This window comes from Girardinichthys multiradiatus, chromosome 1, assembly GCF_021462225.1.
Source record: "Girardinichthys multiradiatus isolate DD_20200921_A chromosome 1, DD_fGirMul_XY1, whole genome shotgun sequence".
NCBI classification, from domain to species: domain Eukaryota; kingdom Metazoa; phylum Chordata; class Actinopteri; order Cyprinodontiformes; family Goodeidae; genus Girardinichthys; species Girardinichthys multiradiatus.
Genome location: NC_061794.1, coordinates 31,712,617 through 31,733,669, shown reverse-complemented (window position 1 = coordinate 31,733,669; position 21,053 = coordinate 31,712,617). Strand labels below are relative to the sequence as shown.

The following is a 21,053-nucleotide window of genomic DNA, read 5'->3' as shown; positions in this document are numbered from 1 at the left end:
TATCTATCTATCTATCTATCTATCTATCTATCTATCTATCTATCTATCTATCTATCTATCTATCTATCTATCTATCTATCTATCTATCTATCTATCTATCTATCTATCTATCTATCTATCTATCTATCTATCTATCTAAAGGATTCGTTTTACTGTTTCACATTTCTTTACAAAACATTTGTGATGTTTTTATTCATATATTCTTTAACCAGCTTCCTCACAATTTGTCTAGAACACAGGAAGCTGGGTTGTAGAGATTTTCTGGGACAGCTGACAACACTCTGTTAAAAACAAGAGACCGACTTTACAAGTGCAAATAATAACTAGGGCTTTCACAAACTTCAGTCCCTCCCCTGATGTTTTGTGTGCTTCTCTCCGCCCGCCGTCCCCACCCATGTGTCATTTCATTGTGCCTTGGGACAGCTTCAGACAGCATCAACACAACCTGGCAACTTGAAGACAACCTGGGAAGAGTGGGGTGCTCAGATCGAGTTCCTTGTCCTGTGGATGACTTCAGTCGTTTATTTGGGACCTGTTGACTGTCGAGGACCTGAAGCAGACACACCTCGCTCAAGCTGTTCATCATCCTGCTTGTTGGTGTCTGGGGTTAGGAACTTGACAGAACAGGTTTTCTTTCTTGTCAGGTGAGTAGGCTGCTAATTTCTCTCTGCGAATATTTGGTTTTGCTCCTCCCACAAAAAGCTTTTTAGGACAAGGAGGCTACTAGAAGAGAGGTTTGCCTGGGATTACTTAGTTAAATACAAAAAAAGAGGTAGCTAACTTCTGATTATTTGCTTAAATGGGCCTTTAACTGAAAAAATAATCCAAAATGTGTTAACACATTCATTTCAGTCTTCAGTTTTTACACTCTTGATTTAATGTTTCAGGGTGTTTCACATAATCAGCAGTGACGACATGTCCACAGCTTTAAACTCTCCCCACTGAGTTAATTCTTCAAAGGATAGGACTGTCTTTGGGTTCAAGGAAAGACATGAGGTAAGCCTGACAACAATCTCAGTATTCAAAAATGTATTCATGAAATATTAGGTTTGGGGTTCTTTTTAAAATAAAAAAAACTGTAAAACCTTGAAATGTTTAGCATTCATCTTTATGCTTACCAATTAAAACAAAAACATATTAGTACAGACATTTAGCCATAAATGTAATGCTTGTGAGGCCTTGGTAAGGAGTTTAAGCACCTTTTTGGATTCTGAAACTGAGTAAAGCCCCCATGTTTATTGTAATTAGAAAACATGTCATCTGGTTTATAGTGTTGAGGAAAGACGTTCAATGTAATAGAAATATTAGATGCGTAAATTTTATTTTAGATCCTTAAATTTAAAAGGTAAAAATATTACTAGACTTATTAGTAATATAATACAGGTTAATGTTATAAAATCATTTTTTGAAGGATGGAGACTTTCTCAAGATCACAGATTCTGCAAGAGATGAATTTCCAATACACCAAACTGGCTGCCAGTAACAACCGAGGCTTTAAACAGACATTTGGGGTAACTCCAAAAAAGAAAGTACAAGTATCAGAGCTATAGCTTGTAAAGTGTTTATTATCTGTTTTAATGCCGCTGACCCTCAGCAGGAGCTGAATGATGTTGGGAAAGACCTCCCCACTAGAGCGGGCAGCTTGGAGGCCAACAAAGAAAAAAACAGATACTCTTGCATTTTGCCATGTGAGTGAACTGCTCCTCAAGTTATGTCAGATTATGATGAGTATTTCTGGAAATGTTTGAGATTTTTTTTTTTTGCTCCATCTAATTGCAGATGATCACTGCCGGGTGAGGCTGTCAGTACAAAACCAGAAACCAAATTCTGATTACATCAATGCTAATTTTGTCCCTGTAAGAGTTTTCACTCATTCTCTATTTTAGTCTAAATCACCCCTTCATCTTCCCTGATGTCCCATTATCACTTTGTGTCTCTGTATGTCTGCATTTAGGGTGGAGGATCAGAAAGAGACTTTATCTGCACCCAGGGTCCTCTGCACAACACCGTAGCTGACTTCTGGAGGATGGTGTGGGAGCAAAATGTCAGGATAATCGTCATGGTGACGGCTCTGAGACAAAAGAACACAGTAAGATGCTCCTTCGTTTCTTCCCTGTTTAATAATTTTTTTCTTTCTTTTTTTACCTCAGGGACACGTTAACTGGTTAACTTAGCTTTGCTCAAATTCAAAAACAGAAGGAAAACGTAAGACTTGATAACATTTTGTTTAAGAAAAACAAATGGCTTTAGTTATTTTAGCTGAAGCTCAAGCAGAAACACTCTTTTGGGGGAAGCTGTCATTCATCAAGACCAGCAAGAAGGGTCTGATTAGGTCTTTTTAACAATGGCATCACTTCAGAAAACACTTGCTTGTGTTTTGGCGGTTGCCTGGCTCTGTCCTAACTCAATCCACCCACTTAGCAGACATTAGGTTAACAAGCTGCACCATTATCAGAATCATGTTGCAAATTGTGCAACCATGAACAAGCTACAGAAAAAAGCATCTGTATCCAGACAAAAAAAAACTCTATAACTCACATTGTTTATGTTTCCTTTTAATTATAAATGTACTCAATTTTGATCACGATAAAAAGAAAGTACGCCCTTTTCAATTCTAAAATCGTACTTATCAGGAGATGATTGATCTGGTGTTTCTCAGGTTCTCCAATTAATTTAAATTTGACCTCAAGTGAACAAAAACATGCTAAGGTTTCCAAGCTGTCATTATTTATGTGAGGAAAAAACCAAGCCAAGCTTTAAAGGCTTTGTGCCATGATTCAGTAGCTTGTGGATCCACCTTCAGCACAAATAACTTGAAATATTTTTTTTATGCATGACCGTTTGAGTCTCTCTTTCTCATCTTGATGCCTTTTTATTTCTGTCTGTCTGAGGTAGGTTTGCTGCTGCCTTTAGGATGACTGTCCTGTTTGATGTCCCATGGTCAGTTCAATGACTGCACGGGGCCATAGTCCAGTGGCTACAAAACATGACCAAATCACTTAAGTTTGCAATTTTGCCAACGTAGGTCAAATTCATTTAAGAGAGAAGAGACAACCATGCTGTGTTAAGTATTTTTCCAATTTTACTTTAATAACTTTACACATGCAGAGCTCTCTGCCTTTTTTTGGTTTGCTAATTTTCTTTGAAACTTGGACGATGTGATTTTGGGCTGAATTTGACTTTTGACCGCAGCCTGGCTCTTGACTTTTATTTCTGTTTTCCACTTATGAATCACCTTTTTTGCTGTAGAATAGTGAACTTCAAATTGTTTGGAAGTGCTTATAAATCTTCCCAGATTTGATGGCAGCAACAATTGCTTCTCCAAAGTCATTGCTGATATCTTTCCTTCTTGGCATTGCATTAACACACCTGTATACTCCAGACCATCAACCTAAAAAACCTCTTGTTTCCATAGAGGTGGTCACACTGAGGATGATCAATTAATCAGGTGTATTTGATTAGCAACTCGTGGCTGTTATGGAGTCATTTTGGCTTCATCTTTATTTAATATGTTGTCACAGTGTGTAATCTAGGTTTTTGTACAGTTGAAGTTAGACTGAAATAATATTAAAGACTCAATTATTCATATTTTGTTCTGATACTTGAAACCATAGAACTAAAAAAAATGTGTACTTTCTTTTTACCACAGTTGTACTGCATGATTGAATGTGTCTCTTTTGTGTGTGTAGATCATGTGTGATAAGTACTGGTCTCTGGAAGAAGGGACAGTTTATCACGGATTGTTCCAAGTAACAACAGTGACCCGGAAACAGGGTCCAGATTATTTTATTACAACCATTAACCTGCGACAGGTGAGAAAAAGACTTGCCATCTTTTTCCCTTGAAACTGACTTCTCTTTACTTTATAGGCAGCAGAGATAAACTGTTTGTTTTTCAGAGGGACTTGCCCAATGACAGGATAATCACACACTTCTACTACCCATCCTGGCCAGACCAGGGTGTCCCAAACCCATTTTCCCTGTGTGGATTCACTGAACATGTGCGACAGCATTTGGAGGTTCTTCCCCACCTGGGGCCAGCTGTGGTTCACTGCAGGTGCGAATTTAACATCCTCTGCTCCATTAAAATCCCATTAGGTTCCACTCTAACAGTTTTGTTGCTCGGCTCCTGTGATTCAGTGCAGGCGTTGGCCGGTCGGGGACATTTGTGTCTTTGCTGTGGCTAATGCAGCTGTGTGTGAGAGGGATCCTCCCTGACATCAAAGGTGCTGTGAAGGACCTACGGCTGCATCGAATGTGGATGGTCCAGACTCTTGTAGGTCTACACTGAACTTCGTTTGCAATTACAACTCAATTCAATTCAGTGTATTTATATAGCACCAATTCACAACAAACGTCCTCGCTTGACACTTTACAAGACAAGCAGGTCTAATTCATATCTAGTTAAACAGAATCCATTTGGGTCCAAACTCAGTTTTTCTAGACTTATCTCAGATTCAAATCCAATTACATACATTTGATTTTAATCTTAATTATAATACTAAATAATCAAATTCAGTTCATTTGATGCCAATTGGTAGAACGTTATCTAAGGAAGCCCAGCCAATTGTATCAAGTTGTTGACTTTTCAACAGTCCCTCATATTGAGCAAGCAAGAGGCGGCATTGTAGAGGAACCTCACCCTCCTAACAAGAAGAAACCTCCAGCAGAACCCGGCTCAGTAGGAAACTTCTCAAAATCTGAATCATTACTGCTAAATACTTTCTATACTGTTGAGGATCAAACCTTTAATCTCAAATACACCTAACCAGACCTGTTCCGCAAATATAAAGTCAGACAGATTGGGCTTTGACTGAGCCTTTGCAACATCTTTATTTTTTCATTTTCCAACTCTCCTGCTGATGTGCTTGTTGCGATTGTCCTGTTAAATGTCTCAGTGTGGACCAGCTTTAAGTGTCAGACAGATGGCTTCACACCTGAATGTAGAGCATTTCTTTGTTTACAGTTGCAAAAAGAGCCCCAATCATCACCCTTCCACCACCATACTTCACAGTTGGTACGAGATGTGGTGGTATTGTGTTTTGCAATGTGCACACATTCATACACAAATATGCAGATCGGTAGGAAATATGGGGATAAGTACCATGCCAAGGGCCACAACATGTGTCAGGAGGAACATGGAATCAAACCCACAAGCTTCTAAATGTAAAACGATTGCTCTAGCCACTGAATCATAATCGCCCCCCATTTTAGCAGTCTTGTATATAAAAATGCATTTATAGAGGCGTTTGGATGAATGGTACAAAAATACAGATCTTCCTGTTCATAATTTATAAGATTTGAAAAAAAAAAAAAAAGTAAAATTATGTCTGCATTAAATTCAAAAAGGGAAACTCATTAACATTCTGTTAATTCTGAGAATTACGACCTACAGCTCATAAAAAACCCAACATTCAGTTTCGCAAAAAATCGAATAAGACTAATAAAAGTGTTTTCTTTGAGCTTCAGTCACAAAAGCTTATTGCTGAAGATGGCTGAACAAAGTGTTGCATGCAAGCATATTAATGGACATTTAAGTAGAATGACAAAGTGTAATAGAAAAAGGTGCACAAGCAACAGGGGTAAATTCCATTGCGGAGTTTTGGGGGAGATTTACAATGTGTGAACTTCAGCTGAAGTCATAGCTTGAAGAGGCATGACACAGACAGATCCAGAACATGAGCTGCAACTGTGGGATTTATTGTGTTAAAGCCGTTCCTGTACCAAGGACAACAGAGAAGTCGTACCATGGCCAAGGAGGAAAAATGAGTGGACTGTTTGGAGGATGAGTGCAGAGGAACAGAATGCAAACTGCTTTGGGTTCATTGTAAAGTTTCCACAGTCAGTCATAACTTGATGAGCCATGTGATCTGCTGTAGCAAATTCTAGAGCACTCCATGCATCCCTGTGCTACCAAGCATTATGGAGTTGGTGAATTAATTTTCCAGTACCTGCCCGCATGGCTAAAAATACTGATACCTGCTTTCAAGACCTGGCCAGTTTACTCTTCTGACCCAAACAGCACAGAAAATCAATAGAGTATTATCAAAAAGAAGATGAGACACCAGACCCAACAACACAGATGACCTGAAGGTCGCTATTCAATAAACCTGGGCCTCAGCTGTGCCTCAGCTGTGCCACAGGCTGAATGAGTCCATGTCATGCTGCATTGATGCAGTAATTCATGTAAAAGTGCCACTAAAAGGTATTACATGCATATGCTGTACTGCACTGCACAGGGACATACTATTTAGTAGGCCAACATTTACGTAATAAAAAATCAGTTTTTATTGATCTAATGTACTATTCAAAAAAACAGAAATTTTCATCAGCTATAAGCCATAATCATTAAATTGAATTAACTGAAATATATCATTCTGTGTGTAAAGAGTCTATATATAGTTTCAAAACAAACTTTTTCATGATAATCTATCCTACTGAGACAGACATTTGAGCGTGTACTTTACTGACTCATTCTTAGTAATCAAACCAAAGCCATTTCATAACCTGCTCATTGCTTTCTGTATATTCAGGAGCAGTACATATTTATTTATCACTGTCTGCTCCACTGGCTCGGTGGAGGTGATTCAGCAAGGTAAGAATGCAGAAATAAGCTCTCACTGAGAGCAGACTGGCAGCATCATGAGGCAATACTGCAACCTATGAGAACTGAATGAGATTCTCCTCTTTTGCAGCAAGCAACAGATGCAGAGACCCAGTTTCGATCCTAGCCAACAGGATCAACCTAGGAGCTCTGAGAGGAGGAGACGCCACCACTCACAACAGAAACCTCCAACAGACCACCTACAGAACACAGTGCAGCAGATATTTAAACCCGGGAAGCTACTGAGGAGGTTAATACCCTCCTTATCGCAGATGAATCCAGCCTCACAAAATGCCTGAAGACATGTTCTGAAAAATGCACAGAAGCACTGATATACATGACATTAAGGAAAATGAAAAAAAAAAATGCATTCTTCTTGCTGCCTTATATGGACTTTAATGGTGTAGGCAATGACCGCTGCGTAGACAGTGTGAGGAGAGGCCCTGGAGACACAGAACTGCCCTGACAACACACTGATTAACGCTTTTAACAGACACAGGAGTTTGTAATGTAACCAGGAAGAAGAACTGAGGGAATAATTCATCAGGTTAAACCTGTTATTCTGTTAATCACGAGAAAAGGGAGCTGCTACCTTTGCACTGAGGAAAAAAAAAAATACTGCAGGCAAAGACTTTTTTCAGGTCATCGGCAAAAGCTTTTTATGATGAGCAAAGATTCCTCCATTGGTAACAGAGCACTGCTGGGATATATTTTACTAACAACGGTTGGAAAAAAAAAAGTTCACTGTGCACTTCTTTCATTATTTCACAATCAAGTCTATCAATCAGGTTGCATGTGCAGAGCTGACCATAGAAAGGCAGACACGTGGTGTAGTGACTGTACAAAAAAGGTCATGTTTGAAAAACACACAGGCACTGCCACTCTCCTTAAATGACTGAAACCCAATACAGTTCATGGAGAAACTACTGGCATTGTACATTATAGAACATATAGGGCTAATCCACTTTTTAAGTCTTTAATCGAGTACAGTCGACATGATACATTAGATTCCTCTTTAGTTTGTGTTGATGTCCTTAAGAGATAAAAAATCCAGCAGATGTATGCGCCCACGGCGCTGCCTCTGCCACACCATGATCCTGTGGCAACTGGTATTAGCAGCAGATTAGGTGGTGCCAGCGTGTTGCAATTAAATCCAAGGAGGATTTGTGTCCTAACATGATTCAATACCACCAAGCTCCAACAGAGGGTGCTCTTACGCAGGCAATCTCAAAAGCTCAGCATTTCCAAACAAGCAGTTGGTTCAACGCAATCAAAAAGATACTATCAAGAAAGAAAATTTACATAACTTAAAAAAGCTTTTTTTTTTTTAAACTAGCTTTGTCTTCCTAGTACAGCTCTGATACCACTGAGGTATCCACTGTGAGACTTAACGGCAACCAATGCAGACAAAGGAATAAGACAAGGAAAAGCAGCATAATGTAGGCCAACCATGGTGACAATTGGAAATATATTACAAATTAAAACAGATAAGAAAATCAACATTTATACCAGACTATCAGTAAGGTGAACCAACAGTTGAAATAACTTTTAAATTAGAGTTTAGGTCAACACAAAAAAAAAAAAAAAAGAATTAAACTCGGCATCCTTTGGCCAAAACAAAGACAAAAAAAGTGAGTGCCTCGATGAGACAAATCATCCTGTGTACTGATTTAAAGTTTATATACAGTTTGTGTCCAAGCTAGGCCGGCACTCATTATAAACATACATGCCGCCCCAAAACAAAACAATGGGGGGAGTGAGAAGAGCAAACTACTCCATAATGAGCTGTCAAAGGCTGAAAAACAGAAGGAGTCCCTTCTGTTTTTACTCCTCTACAGGTCCAACTAGTGCACGCTCTCCGTCATGTTAAGGGCTTCCTGGATTTCACGGACAACAAGGATTCGGGCTAGCATCTGCCCCAGGTGCTCCCGGGGGATTGGTTGCGTCGAGTACCAAATGGGGCTGTTTGGAGCCACCACTGGCTCAGGAGTCAAGTAGAAGGTGTCGTTGCGACCTTTAGCACTCTGGGGACTGAGAAAACACAGAAGGGAAGGTAGAGTGAGGATATTTTCTGGGTGCACTTATTTAAATGTCAAAGATTTCAATCTGCCTACAAAAGCTCAAAGAAAATACAGCAGTATCCAGTGGGAACAGGAAGAGGTGAGGAGGGAGAGCTGGATTTCATACGTTACTAAACATTTTGTGGGGTTCATCTAAATCTCTCAACATTTATATAAAGGAAGTAACTGTAAAGACAGAGGCAATAATCAATCAGCTATGTGTCAGAACCAGGTGATTTTCCCCCAGACCGGTGAGATGCAGGTCAAACGCTGTACAAGAAAATAGATTTGTTCTTATTAGTTTACTGCATCAAAACTAAAAACATGTATTTTCATGCACTTTTTAAATAAAAATCAGACAAATGCCATCCCCATTCATGCTTTATTGCATAAATAGGGATAACCTTGTAATTCATTGATATTCTGTTGTAATCAAAACCTCTGCAGCACTTTGCATTGACATTGGTCACAATCAGCATCTGCCAGGAAAAGTCTGATCGTTGGATCTCAAGTTATGAAAATCATTTAGGCCAGAGGTCTCAAACTCCAGTCTTCAAGAGGTTCTGTCCTGCAACTTTTAGATGCATCTATGCCCCTGTAGAGCTTGAGTCTGGGTTTCCATAAAGAACTCTGAACTTTTCTTCCAAGTTTTAAGTGAATCTCATCTGTATGAAAATGTTTTTTTATTCAGAATGATAGAAACTTTCCACAGACATCAAAACACCAAAAATTGTTTGACCTAAGTGAGTTATGAAAAATTATTTCATAGCTTATTTAGCTGTAACGTTTCAGGAAATAAAAAAAAATAACTTTGCTCACATGTCACATGGTCTTTTAATTATTTTTACAATAATTAAAAACCATTTTTACAATGACACCTATGGGTAATATAAGAGGTGATAAGAGTTGATTCTCATAGGAAAACTATTAAAATGGATTTTAAGGTTTTTGCCAGGCAGCAATAATAAGCGTGTAAAGGACAACTTTGCCAACTTGCACTGGTTTTGCAGCTGGGGCACATGACCTGAGAGCTTTTACACCTGGTTACATAACTTCAACGCCTTCCTCCAGCATGTAGTTGGCTTCATAACAGTTACAGATGATGGATTTTTGCCACCTACTGAAATCCATGTTTTCCAACCAAACCTCTTAAATTCACCTTTGAAGGCGCACTTTCAGATGATGAAGATGCTGGAAGGGAATAATGTGACAAGATTTTAATAAAAGAAACCTAAAATGTATGCTAGGTCAGGTTTAGGAGTAGAATGTTTCAGCAAGTTTGGAGGAAGGCTGAATTTCTAGGGATAAATATGGTTTGATTGAGCTCACTGCTTTCCTGCATCATTGCAGTTTTGAAACGGCAAAATGGAGCCCAATCCTTCAGCCAGAGCGAAAAATCAGAGATCAGTGTTTTTTATGAAACTCTACTTTTTAAAGACCTAGAATTGAAATTTTCTTTTCCTGACCTTGCAGAAACCCTGACCAAAAAAAGTTCAAGTTTTTTAAAGATCCAAAAGCAGTTTATTTTGAAAGATAAAAAAGCAGGTCCTCACTATAAGAATTATTCAGCATTGACGTTTTTTTTTCCCAGATTCTCGGCAAGAATAATCTTGCATATTTAAAACACTTCAGAGCAGAGTCCAACTTCCCCTCATCCTCTCAGTTACATCAAGTTGTTGCTTTATTTAGTGATAGCAGCTCCTCTAAGATAAACTGACTCTCACTACTATAACAAGCTGTCGTATTACCATTTGAAGAGGTAGAAATCATAGAGCTTGATGGGGCAGCGTAGCGGGTTCTCTGGGTCCTCCAGCTGTTCTGAGTACATGTCATCTGTCACTGAACAAAAAGTATAAACAGGTTTACTCTTGATTAGGAACTAAAGCTTGTTGCTTTAGGTTTTTAACAGAAAGGTAAGTGATTATTTCTGACCAGTTTTTACATAATTATGTCTTATGAGTTTGGTTAATGTAGAACCACAAAAATAATCAGTCAACAGTTGTGGTGAATAATGTGTAGAATGGCGACACTGCAGCAAAGCAGACTGACTGCCTGAAGGCATCTAAAAAACTTGACACCATATGCAAATCACAATAAATACATCCTTTGGGATCTCTTGTGCCTGATTCCTTCATGTTAAAATTTCAAAAACAATTTTACCTCCTTGACGTTAACCTAAACACATATTTGTTTGAAACAAGAACCGTAGTCTGATTTCTGTAGAAAAGCGACATGTAAACCACTGTAGATCCGAAACATAAAAAGAGTCTCGCAGGTTGTCTGGTTAATAAAAATGGCATAAATTTGTCGGGTTGTTTGTCTTTGTCTTGATGGTTTTTTTAAATGGTGTGTATTTTCGGCAACAAGAACAGGATGTGGCTCACTCTTGTTTAATTTAATCAAGTTTAATAAAAGTTTGTGCCCAGTTCTTACAGTGAAAGTCACTAGATGTTTGTAGTTATATATACTATTAAATCAAACATGTTTGATAAAGATGAATACTTTGTGTTGCACCTTACATTTTTCTATTTTAAGATTTTATTTGTTTGTATCTTTTTTGAAAGTTACTCTTTAACTTTTGTTTTAAATGCATCTGCATTAACCGCCTGAATAGGCAAACCAAATTTAAGCTCTTAGATTCTGGTTGTGGGCAACACAAACTCATTCCAAAGACTGGAAATGGCCCCGAGCCACACTTTCATGCTCCTGGTCTACAGGTTGTGCCCATTCTATTGTCATTCCTTCTCCCTGCCTTGTACATTGCCTTTTTTCCTTCCTTCATTGGTTCTGTCGTTCCTTCCTTCCCTTTTTACTTCCTCCCTTCCTTGTGTCCTTCCTTCCATCTTCCCCTGTAATCTTGTTTTCTTTATTTCTTATGTCCTACCCTCCTTTTATTTCTCCTTTCTTGTGTGCTCAACATCCCTTCATCTTGTGTCCTGTTTTTTCCTTCCTTCCTTGTATCATGTCTCCCTTCCTTGTTCCTAAGTTTCCTTCCTTCTCTTCTTCCTTGTATCCTCATTACTTCCTTGTATCCCATCTCCATTAATTCCTAATTACCTCTTTTGTTTCTTTGTTTGCTTCTTTCCTTCATTGTGTCCTTTCTTCATTGCATGTTACCTTGTTCCTTGTTTGTGTCCTACCTCCATTTATTCTGTCCATCCTTCAATTTTTCTTTCCTTCAGTCCTTTCTCTCTTTGTTTTTTTCCACAGTCCATAATTAAAGCCTGCCAACTCCAGTAATATCTGGCATAAATTTATTGAGAACTTTAGTAATTTATGTTTTAAAATGATCATGAAGGACTGAAATTGAGAAAAGTCCAATTTCTACATGAACAATGTGTAGAACCCTGATTCATTTAGTTCTGCAGCACAGCATCATTAAAAAAATCTTTGAATTAAAATCCTGTCACAAATTCATCAGGCCTAAAACCACTTCAGCTACTCTCCAATCAATCGTAACCAACTTTAAAGAAGTGTTTGTTAAATCAATGTAACGATATGTATTAAAACAAACAAGTACCAAACATGTGGCTGTGTTCACTGCAGCTTTACAGTGATGAAACGTTGATCCCACCAACATTGAGATGGTACCGCCTGGAGTTTCAGACGTAGCAGAACTGAACGTAGAACTGAACATGCATTAAAAAAAGGATCTTAAGATCAGTTTATCTTTACCTTTCTGTCCTATGAACCTCTCTGCTGACTTCAGGTACCGTATGCTGGTGCTCTTGTCTTTGGGATTGTTGGGACTCTTCCTGGTGTGTCTCAACACCTTTGAAAAGGCCAGTTTTAGATGCTGCTCCACTGTTTGTAGGTGGAAATACCTGGAAAACAGCAGCCAGCGAGGCAGGAATCATTCAGTTTACAGCTGCTAGGTGACAACAGTGATATAGGAAGAACAAAACTCTATGCGTTACATTAACGCTCAGCTTGGACTCTCTTATACTGGACTCATCTTATACTGCTCTATATTTACTCTCACTCACTTAAAACTGTGCACTTATATTTATATTATATTGTAGATATGTTTGTACTGTTTAACTTGTACTGTATTGCACCGACTACGCCAAAACAAATTCCTTGTATGTCCAAAAACGTACTTGGCAATAAAGCTTTTCTGATTCTGATTCTGATTCTGATTCTGATTCAAAAAGAAGTACATGAGAGAGAAAGATGTGGAGGATACCATAGTTTTTACTGGTTACGTAAAAAAGCGTTACATTATAACTGTAAAATTATACCTCTATCACCATACATTAGAGAAAGAGACTATATTGCACAAGCTATATTAAAAAAAATCTAGCCATCAGTAATAAACACATAAAAAAGGTAGATGTCACATAAGCACAATTTGTCATATATACAGCCAACTTCAAATCATTTTATTGGCAGTTTTTTCAAATAAAAATCTGAATGTTGTGTTGTGCATTTGTATTTACCTCAATTCCTCTCTGATACCCCTAAATACAATCCCGTGCAACTAATTACATCCAGAAGTCACATAATTAGTAAATTGGTGTATAATTTAATGTCAGTATGAATCCAGTTGTTCTGTGAAGGCCTCAGAAGTTTCTTAGAGAACTTTAGAGAACAAACTGCATCATGAAGATCAATGAACACAGCAGACAGGTCAGGGATAAAGCTCGGGAGAACGCAAGGTGGAGTTATAAATCGTGATTCAGATAAGCAGCCAAAACGCAACCCCCATGGTGAAACATGGTGGTGGCAGCATAATGTTGTGGGGACGATTTTCTATAGCAGCGACAGAGAAGAGGTTCAGAGTTCTTGGAAAGTTGGATAAAGCTAAAAACCTTTCAGAGGCAGAACGACTTGAGACGAGGATAATAAACGCATAGCCAGAGCTACAATAGAACAGTTAAGATCAAAACACACTCCTGTGTCAGTCAGCTAAATCCAATTGAGAATTTGTGGTAAGACATCAAAATAATTGTTCATAGATGCCCACCATCCAGTCTCAAAAAGCTTGGCTATTTTTCAAAGATAGAAACTGACACAAATTATAGCCATTCCATATGGAGCCATTTATCTCAGCTCTGCCAATTCATCACACCAGAGAAAAGAGCTAAAAACAGATTGTTTCAGACAGAAAGAAAAACAAGGTTTTTTTTACTATTAAAGACATATACCATAGACCAATGTTGACACATTCATTCAATTATGTACAATTAAATGAGCACTGTGAGCGCAAAAAAAAAAATCAAGGTGAAGGTACAGGGGGGGCTTTGAAACTCACTTCGTATTGAAGAACATGAGAGTTGTGAGCAGTGTTGATGGAGAATGAGCTCCCAGCTGTTTACACTCCCACAGCATCTCCTCTGTTACATGACTAGGAATAACATATCCTGGGGAAAGCGGTAAAGAGCAGAATGGAAGAGCTGGGACGTTTATAGGAGTACTACACATAACTCCTTCTCAAAGTTTGCAGGAACAGCTGATTAGTCAGAGAAATTGCACACAAAAAAAACTCTCAAAAACCAAAAAAACCATCTGGTTGTACCTAGCGGATGAACAGACGGCCTCCAAGGCTCCAAGATTAGATGAAGACTCTGCGCAAAACGAGTATAGTACTGATCCGAGAAAATGTCGTCAACTCGACCGTTATCAAACAGGTACTGCAGGAAAGAGAGAGAGAGAGATGCAGCTCGTCAGTGGCACCATTTACTTGTAGTCCATTGGTTGAGTGATGTTTAACAAAACAAACGGAATTACCCCTAGACTTCAATTAGAACTGTCAAAACCCACTTTTGAAAGTTTTATTTAGTTCTTATTTGGAAAGGCAGCAATATTTACTTTTAGGCTTACTGGAACAAAACAATTCTTTAATGTAAACTTCTGAAATTAAAAGGAAAAAGGGATGTATGAGGATAACTCACTTTTTGTATGCAGAGAAATACATAATAAAGAACATCCGCCTCATATGATTCTCCTTCAAGCCCCCGAGCCTCTGTTGTCATGAAAGACAGGCCCATGCAGAGCTCAGCAACAGCACACGACACCAGGTCTTCTTGGAAACGAAGTGCCTGGCGACCTGAAGCACCAGAGATTAGAAAAGCAGTTATAACAAAAATAAAGGCAATCTACATGTCTTGATACCAATTATTAACAATTATTAACTTGCAGGGTCACTTACGGCCTATTGGAGCAAGTTTATTCTGATCCGATTTGTCCAGCTCTGCATTTTTCCGCTGAGCCCAGAGCCGCCACACGTCCAGCCCCTCCTCTGGCTTTAGCGTGGCGGGCAGCAGCAGCTCTTGCACCTGCACTTGCTGCTGACCTTGACCGTCTACTTCTGCCACCACTGTCTGACCCTGCACAACAACAACAACAACAACAACAACAACAAAGAAATCAACGTTCGATGAGCTGAAATAAAGCACATGTCGGATGACAGTCCAACACAGGAGGTTACTGTGTTATTACCTGTAGCTGGTGTCCATCCTGCCCTGACAGGCCCTGTGTGTGCAACACCTGCTGCTGTGGGTCCCAGATAATGGACTGTGTGGCATTGGAGTAGCTCTGCACAGCCACTGGAATGTGGATGTTTCCGTTCATCAGCTGGGCGGGAAAAAGCGTGTTTGCGGCCAGTGAGTGCACCACTTCTTCTTGGCCGCTCATCCCTGCAGAGCTTGTAATGCTGGAAACTGCCTGCACAGTCTGACTTTGACTAGCCGGGCTTTTTAACTTGTCACTTTCAACGGTGACTTGCGTTGGCATTGTGGTTATTGTTGTAGTGTTTGTCCCTGCCAACTGCACTGTCCCATAAGCCTCCTGGGGGATGGCAATATGTGTGACCTGTTCACGGCCTCCGGATCCAGGAGCAGAGTATACAGGAATGGTCCAGGTCTCACCTGTGGGACTGGTGATGGTACCAGTAGCACTGTAAAGGTGGGAACTGTCTACAGTTAGCAGGTCGGGCCGCAGGGACACATAACTTTGCTGCTGCCCCTGACCCTGGGGAATAGCCAAGACTGTGGCTACCTGCTGACCAGGTAGAGCATATGACACAGTGATGGGCATGTCCACCTTACGCTTTTTGGCTGGCTGCAGGACTCCTGCTGCTTGAGATGTGGCAACTGTGGTTCCCATGACCCTTCGCTCTGCACCATCCTGCTGCTGGGTGGGAGAGAGGGCCCCAACTGTCTGGATCTGGATCTGCTGTCCGCCTGCCACAGCTGCCACCAGCTGGGCCTGCAGCTGAAACACACAGTGTGAAAAGAAAAAATGACTACTCTAGTAAAGTGCTGTGTTTTACACTGTAGGGAAATTACAACATCTCATTGCACAAGCTCTAACAATACAAAAGATCAGGATTTATGATTAAATAACCTCAGCCTAACTTAAGACAGAGGGATCTAACAGCATATCGATCCATTAAGAAAATCAACTGTTGGTCAGAATTTGTCTATTTTCCTCTTGATTGCAGCTGGCTGACCACCTGTTCAGAAATATGATATTTTTTAGATCAGTAAACGCAGCATATGTTCCCATGGGTAAAAACACTTTTTTAATGTCGGTGATGTTACTTATTAGGTGAAAGCAACTCACAGTTAGCCATTTTCAACAAAAGTGATTCTTTAAACTGCCCGTTAATGATTTGTTTATCCTAAAGTTAATCACTGAAAACACATAAAAAACAAGAGAATACTGATTGGTATTTCTGGCAGTAGAGCCACCTTAAACTTAAAAATTACAGAACACATGTAGACTGAATTATTTCAAGTTCTTGAAAACATTCTTTGGAATTTGTGATACTTTTAATCCATTTGTAAAAACAAAAAAGGGTATTCTTTCTTGAAATACTGCTAAATTCCCATCCTGTTCTGGGTCATCTTGCGAGCTAAATGCGTCGTTCCAGTACCAGTAGTTCATGTACATGCCTGTTGTTGCTGTTCCTCTGTCAGTTCCCCAGGTTGAATCAGCTGTGCAGTGGTTACACCCTGAAGCTGCTGATGGGAGCCAGCAGGCACCTGGAGAACCTGACCAAGCACCTGACCTTGCTGCTGGCCTTGAATCTGCACCTGAGCATTAGTATAAGCAAAAGAGCAAAAAGTGGAAACATACTATTATAAAACACGATAAGATGACCTGATGTTATACCTAACTAAATTGATATTCAGACCTGCACAATCTGTTGTTCTACATTGTGTTGCACTGACTGCTGCTGAGATGTAGACTCCTGCATCTGCTGCTGTTGTGTTTGGACCTGCAACTGAACCTGCAGCAGAGGACAAAGTTAAAATTATTATAAGAAGAGCACTTCAAAAAAAAATCATTGCAGCCACTGAGGTTAATGTTTTATTTTAATCAGAAAGCTAAGCCAGGGATCTCAAGCTTCAGTCTAGAGGGGCTGGTGTCCTGCAGCTTTTAAATGTGTCTATGCAACAAGACTCCAGCATATAATAATAAGGTAACTCGTGAGAATCTGACTGCATGCTACAGAGGTTATTCAGCTGTTTGATTCAGGTGTGCTGGACCAGAAAACCATCGAAAAGCCTCCAGACACTTGCCCTCGACGCCTTGATCCGAAACTCCAGAGCTAAACAACTGTTAAATTTGCTTTCTTGGAAGTAAAATAATAAGCCTATGTTTCAGTAACACACTGCCAATCAAAATCACTATCGGTCAAATGTGTTCCTGTCTAAAAGCATGCAGCGGCATAAAATTTGACTTCAAGGTTTGAGAGAGACTAGGCAGCATCAAAACGCTAAAGTCAACTAAATGCATCTTTTGACTACTTTTTGGAAAGCTGGCACTTTAACCAAATATGTGACATTCTGGGGAAAAAAAGAAAAATAGGAGTTCACTTCAAATTTAAAGTAAAGATAAAACAAATTAACATGTCCCTGTCAACTGTCTTTAAACACTTACACACAAACACAAATAGCATCAGGTTGCTGCACAGCAATAATCAAAAACAATAAAATAATACTTTAAAGTCTAAAGCCAACAGGCATAAATAACGAATAAAGTGGTAAAATATTTGAAAAACACTTAAATAGTAATGTCTATTGTTTCTAAGCCCTAAGCAGCAAAGCTGTTCCACATAATAGGAAAAGAAACTGCAAAGGCACAATACCCTGTACCTGTCAGTTTGGATATTGGACCATCTATAAGCATCTGGCTTGAGCTGTAACTCCTCTTGATTACAGTTGGTTAAAAAAAAACAACATAAGATTAGGCAAGACTGTTAAGAACTTTAAAATCTAACAATAAAATCAATCCTGTATCAGATAGGAAGCCAGTGGGGTGAGGCCAACACAGGAGTAACACGATCCTATTTCCTGAAAAAAGTTATGGAGCAGCAATCGCAGCAGCTGCAGACGATGCCCTTATAAAACGAATTACAGCAGTCTAAAAGAGCAATGATAAAAGGCATTAATGGCATTCTCAAGACGTTAAAGAAAGAAACAAGGCTCCAGTTGGTTAGAAGACAAGATTGTAAAAAGCTTTTTTTGACAATTTATTTTAAATATATTCCTCATTAAATCTGAGAGCTGTCAATGATTACACCTAGGTTCTTCACAAAGAATTAATTATACGACGATAAAGGTCCTTGAATAGTGTCCGAGTCATCTAAACCCGTTAACCTCAAAATGACTTCTGTTTGGTTTTCATCAAAATAAAGGAAACTTTAGTTAATCTACAATTTAATATCATGCTGATATTCTTCCGTGAAAAAGGTTTTGAAGTTCACTGTTTATAAAACGTTAATAGTGCTGCCAAATAATGGTATGTCAGGATTGCAACAACATTTTTTCACATTATCATGAAAGTGGCGGTTGTGATTAATCCACACATTTTCCTGTCTCTGCATTACAATGCTTCGAACACTTCATATAGTCTTATGAATCTTGGCGATATTATCGGGGTTAGGTGTGTGCATATATTGCCATCGGACTCCAACAAGGATGCAACCAATTCATTACGTGCATGCTTGATGCGCACTCGTTTTAAATGCACACCAAACTCATGATACGATATATAACAGGCAGCATATGTTGCATTCCAAACTGTTCTTTGTTATATAAAGATTTTACACAGATATTACAACAAAGATACATCACTGGTGAATTGTATAGACCTAAATATGTTGTTTTATGTTAAATCCCATAAGCATATTTTATGTAAAACCAGTTTATAAAAAGATAATGTCAGTTTTTAATTTGCACTGCTTAGTATAATGCAACTTTGGTTATTTACCGGGCATGCCAACTCCAACAGCGACCCAGCCACTTCTGTACTGTCTGTATAGATACAGTTGGCCTCTTGTTGGTAAACCATAGTCGTAGTGGTGGTTGTAGTGTCTCCACTTTGTTGGCTGAACTCTTGCAGTGCATCTGGACCTTTGCTGGCCAAGGACTCCAGGAACTCCTTCATGCGATGTTGAGGGATGCTCCGAGCTTTCTGCCTCACTAGCTCCTCATAGGAGCTGGTGCCATCCATGGAATTGTTCATAGCTGCAGACTGTGATCACTTAGATGAGGTGGAAACCTGAAGCAAAAAAAGAGAAGTCTCAGGCATATAATGATACATTTCCGAATCTCAAAATTATAAACATAAAAAAACTCACGACCTTAAGAAAAAAACATATTCAACACTGACATCAGTCTGACAAAGAAGCTAAAAGACCGGTAAAAACAGAGAGGCTGTAATAGGAAAGGGTTAATTCCAGCTGAGCGTAAACGAGCTGGGACAAAAGCGCGGTCACTTTCCAAATCGGATGCAGCAGTCTTAGTTGGTAGCAGCTGCATGACCAAACAGGCACACTTAAATCATGTATTTTATTTGATGTTTACGGTTAACGATCTGAACAACTGCTCACCAAGCTGCTGATTACACAACGTGCTAGGTTAGCCAGGTGCACGGCTAAGTAGCCGCATGTTGTTTGCAAAATAAAGCTAATCAATGTATTGTAGAAGCAACTGCTTGAGCCAACAACTCTAATAATGACAGCGTTGTTGCTTGGTAGCAGGTTGTGGATATGTTAAAACCAACACCCCCTGATTAACCTTCCTGTATCGGTCGCGCTGTACTGCTTATTTTTTCTGATTCCCTTAAAGCTAACATGCTAACATTAGCATGGGCACTGGCTACCTTTCTTTATAACGGGTCGAAGATTAAGTCGTCCACAACGCCCCTCTTCCAACAAGCAGGGAAGCGAAGTGCTGTTTGTGTTTTCAGCGGGTACCTAATGGTTTGTTTTATTCCGTTAGCTGTAGTATTTATTTTTTTCCACTACAGTCATATTCCGCTGGGCGCCATCTTACAACAACGTCCTCAAACCAATAGGCTACCGATTTGTAACTCTGAGGTGTTCTCGCGGTATTTCCAACAGGTAACATCGCGAGAAGCATTGTTTGCCTTGTACCCTGTTAAAGGCGACTCATACCAGCAGAACAGCAGGCTGGATGGCGCAGATATCGTTCTACCTTAAAACACAGTTCTTCCCGAGAGACGCTCTTAGTGGTTCACAGGCTTCTAAATCTTTTAAGGTAGTCCTAGAGAGATGCACCGAATATTTAGTTGGGGCCTCAGAAGCTCTGGGCAGGTGAGAGTTAATTCCCACCCACTTCAGTCTGGCATGGTGTGATCCCACGTTGTTTAATGTTTTGGTTAATGTTATTGTGGCCCTTTAGTTAATAGCTTTGCTTTAAACCATTTTTGTCCGTACAACTGTTAATCTGATATCAAATGTATTAAATCAGTGTTTACATCAGTGGCATTTATTCCATGGCATAACTTTACTATAGTACTCCAATAAGGTCGAAAGAGGGCGGGGGGAAGTAGCTGTGCTGTACTTGTCTAACCAAGAGAACAGAGTTCCTAGATAGACAGGAAAAAGTCTGCAATTTTATTTCCTGATGTTATTCTCTTTCCAACTTTGAAAAAATACCATTTAAATCTGTCCATTAATTTTCCCATCAACTGTGTATTATCCATCTGTCATTCAACTATAGGTTCATCCGTCCATCTACCCATTCTTCAGGAGCCATTTGGCAATTGTTCCATTATCAGTTCATTCATCTATCCACCCATCCATCCAGCATCAATCCATTTGTTCATCATACAACCACGAATACATGCATCCATCATCTAACCAGTAATCTCAACATCTATCTGTCCACCATCTATCCAGGCATCCAATTATCCATCCATCTTTCAGTTTGTCTATTTTCCAACTGGCCATCGCTCCATCCTCTTTCTTATAGATGGGACCCAAAAAGAAATTCTTAAATGTCAGATCACAAAAAATATATAAAACATGAACATGCCTCTTTTGATCCAGAATGCTGCAGCTCAAAAAGATGATCCCCTTTAGGGCTGGACAATATACTATGTCAAATTTATCGTTATCACTACACAATGTAT

At 39.4% G+C, this 21,053-nt stretch overlaps 2 protein-coding genes across 5 annotated transcripts; one reads left to right on the top strand and one right to left on the bottom strand.

Moving 5' to 3' along the window:
* Positions 1 to 434: 434 nt before the first annotated feature.
* LOC124871531 (receptor-type tyrosine-protein phosphatase eta-like) lies at positions 435 to 7,235 on the top strand. Of its 3 annotated transcripts, none has more exons than XM_047370923.1 (11): positions 435 to 644; positions 888 to 996; positions 1,412 to 1,511; positions 1,598 to 1,688; positions 1,780 to 1,856; positions 1,955 to 2,089; positions 3,690 to 3,812; positions 3,899 to 4,056; positions 4,140 to 4,275; positions 6,533 to 6,594; positions 6,695 to 7,235. In XM_047370923.1, exons 2-11 carry the CDS (start codon positions 992 to 994, stop codon positions 6,900 to 6,902), a joined length of 1,095 nt encoding a protein of 364 aa, XP_047226879.1. In that variant the 5' UTR covers positions 435 to 644; positions 888 to 991; the 3' UTR covers positions 6,903 to 7,235. The 3 variants fall into 3 exon arrangements, with proteins under 3 accessions (XP_047226879.1, XP_047226863.1, XP_047226870.1); XM_047370907.1 differs by having other exon boundaries at positions 1,595 to 1,688; XM_047370914.1 differs by lacking the exon at positions 435 to 644 and adding an exon at positions 710 to 772 and having other exon boundaries at positions 1,595 to 1,688.
* A 199-nt stretch (positions 7,236 to 7,434) lies between these two features.
* Positions 7,435 to 19,980, bottom strand: LOC124871521 (transcriptional regulator QRICH1-like). Of its 2 annotated transcripts, none has more exons than XM_047370895.1 (12): positions 19,873 to 19,980; positions 18,885 to 19,175; positions 16,804 to 16,899; positions 16,562 to 16,702; positions 15,105 to 15,878; positions 14,815 to 14,992; positions 14,558 to 14,712; positions 14,182 to 14,296; positions 13,918 to 14,026; positions 12,339 to 12,487; positions 10,412 to 10,502; positions 7,435 to 8,634 (listed from the first exon to the last, which is right to left on the bottom strand). In XM_047370895.1, the coding sequence occupies exons 2-12, from the start codon at positions 19,137 to 19,139 to the stop codon at positions 8,448 to 8,450; spliced, it is 2,250 nt and encodes a 749-aa protein (XP_047226851.1). In that variant the 5' UTR covers positions 19,140 to 19,175; positions 19,873 to 19,980; the 3' UTR covers positions 7,435 to 8,447. The 2 variants fall into 2 exon arrangements, with proteins under 2 accessions (XP_047226851.1, XP_047226842.1); XM_047370886.1 differs by having other exon boundaries at positions 19,779 to 19,974.
* Positions 19,981 to 21,053: the final 1,073 nt, after the last annotated feature.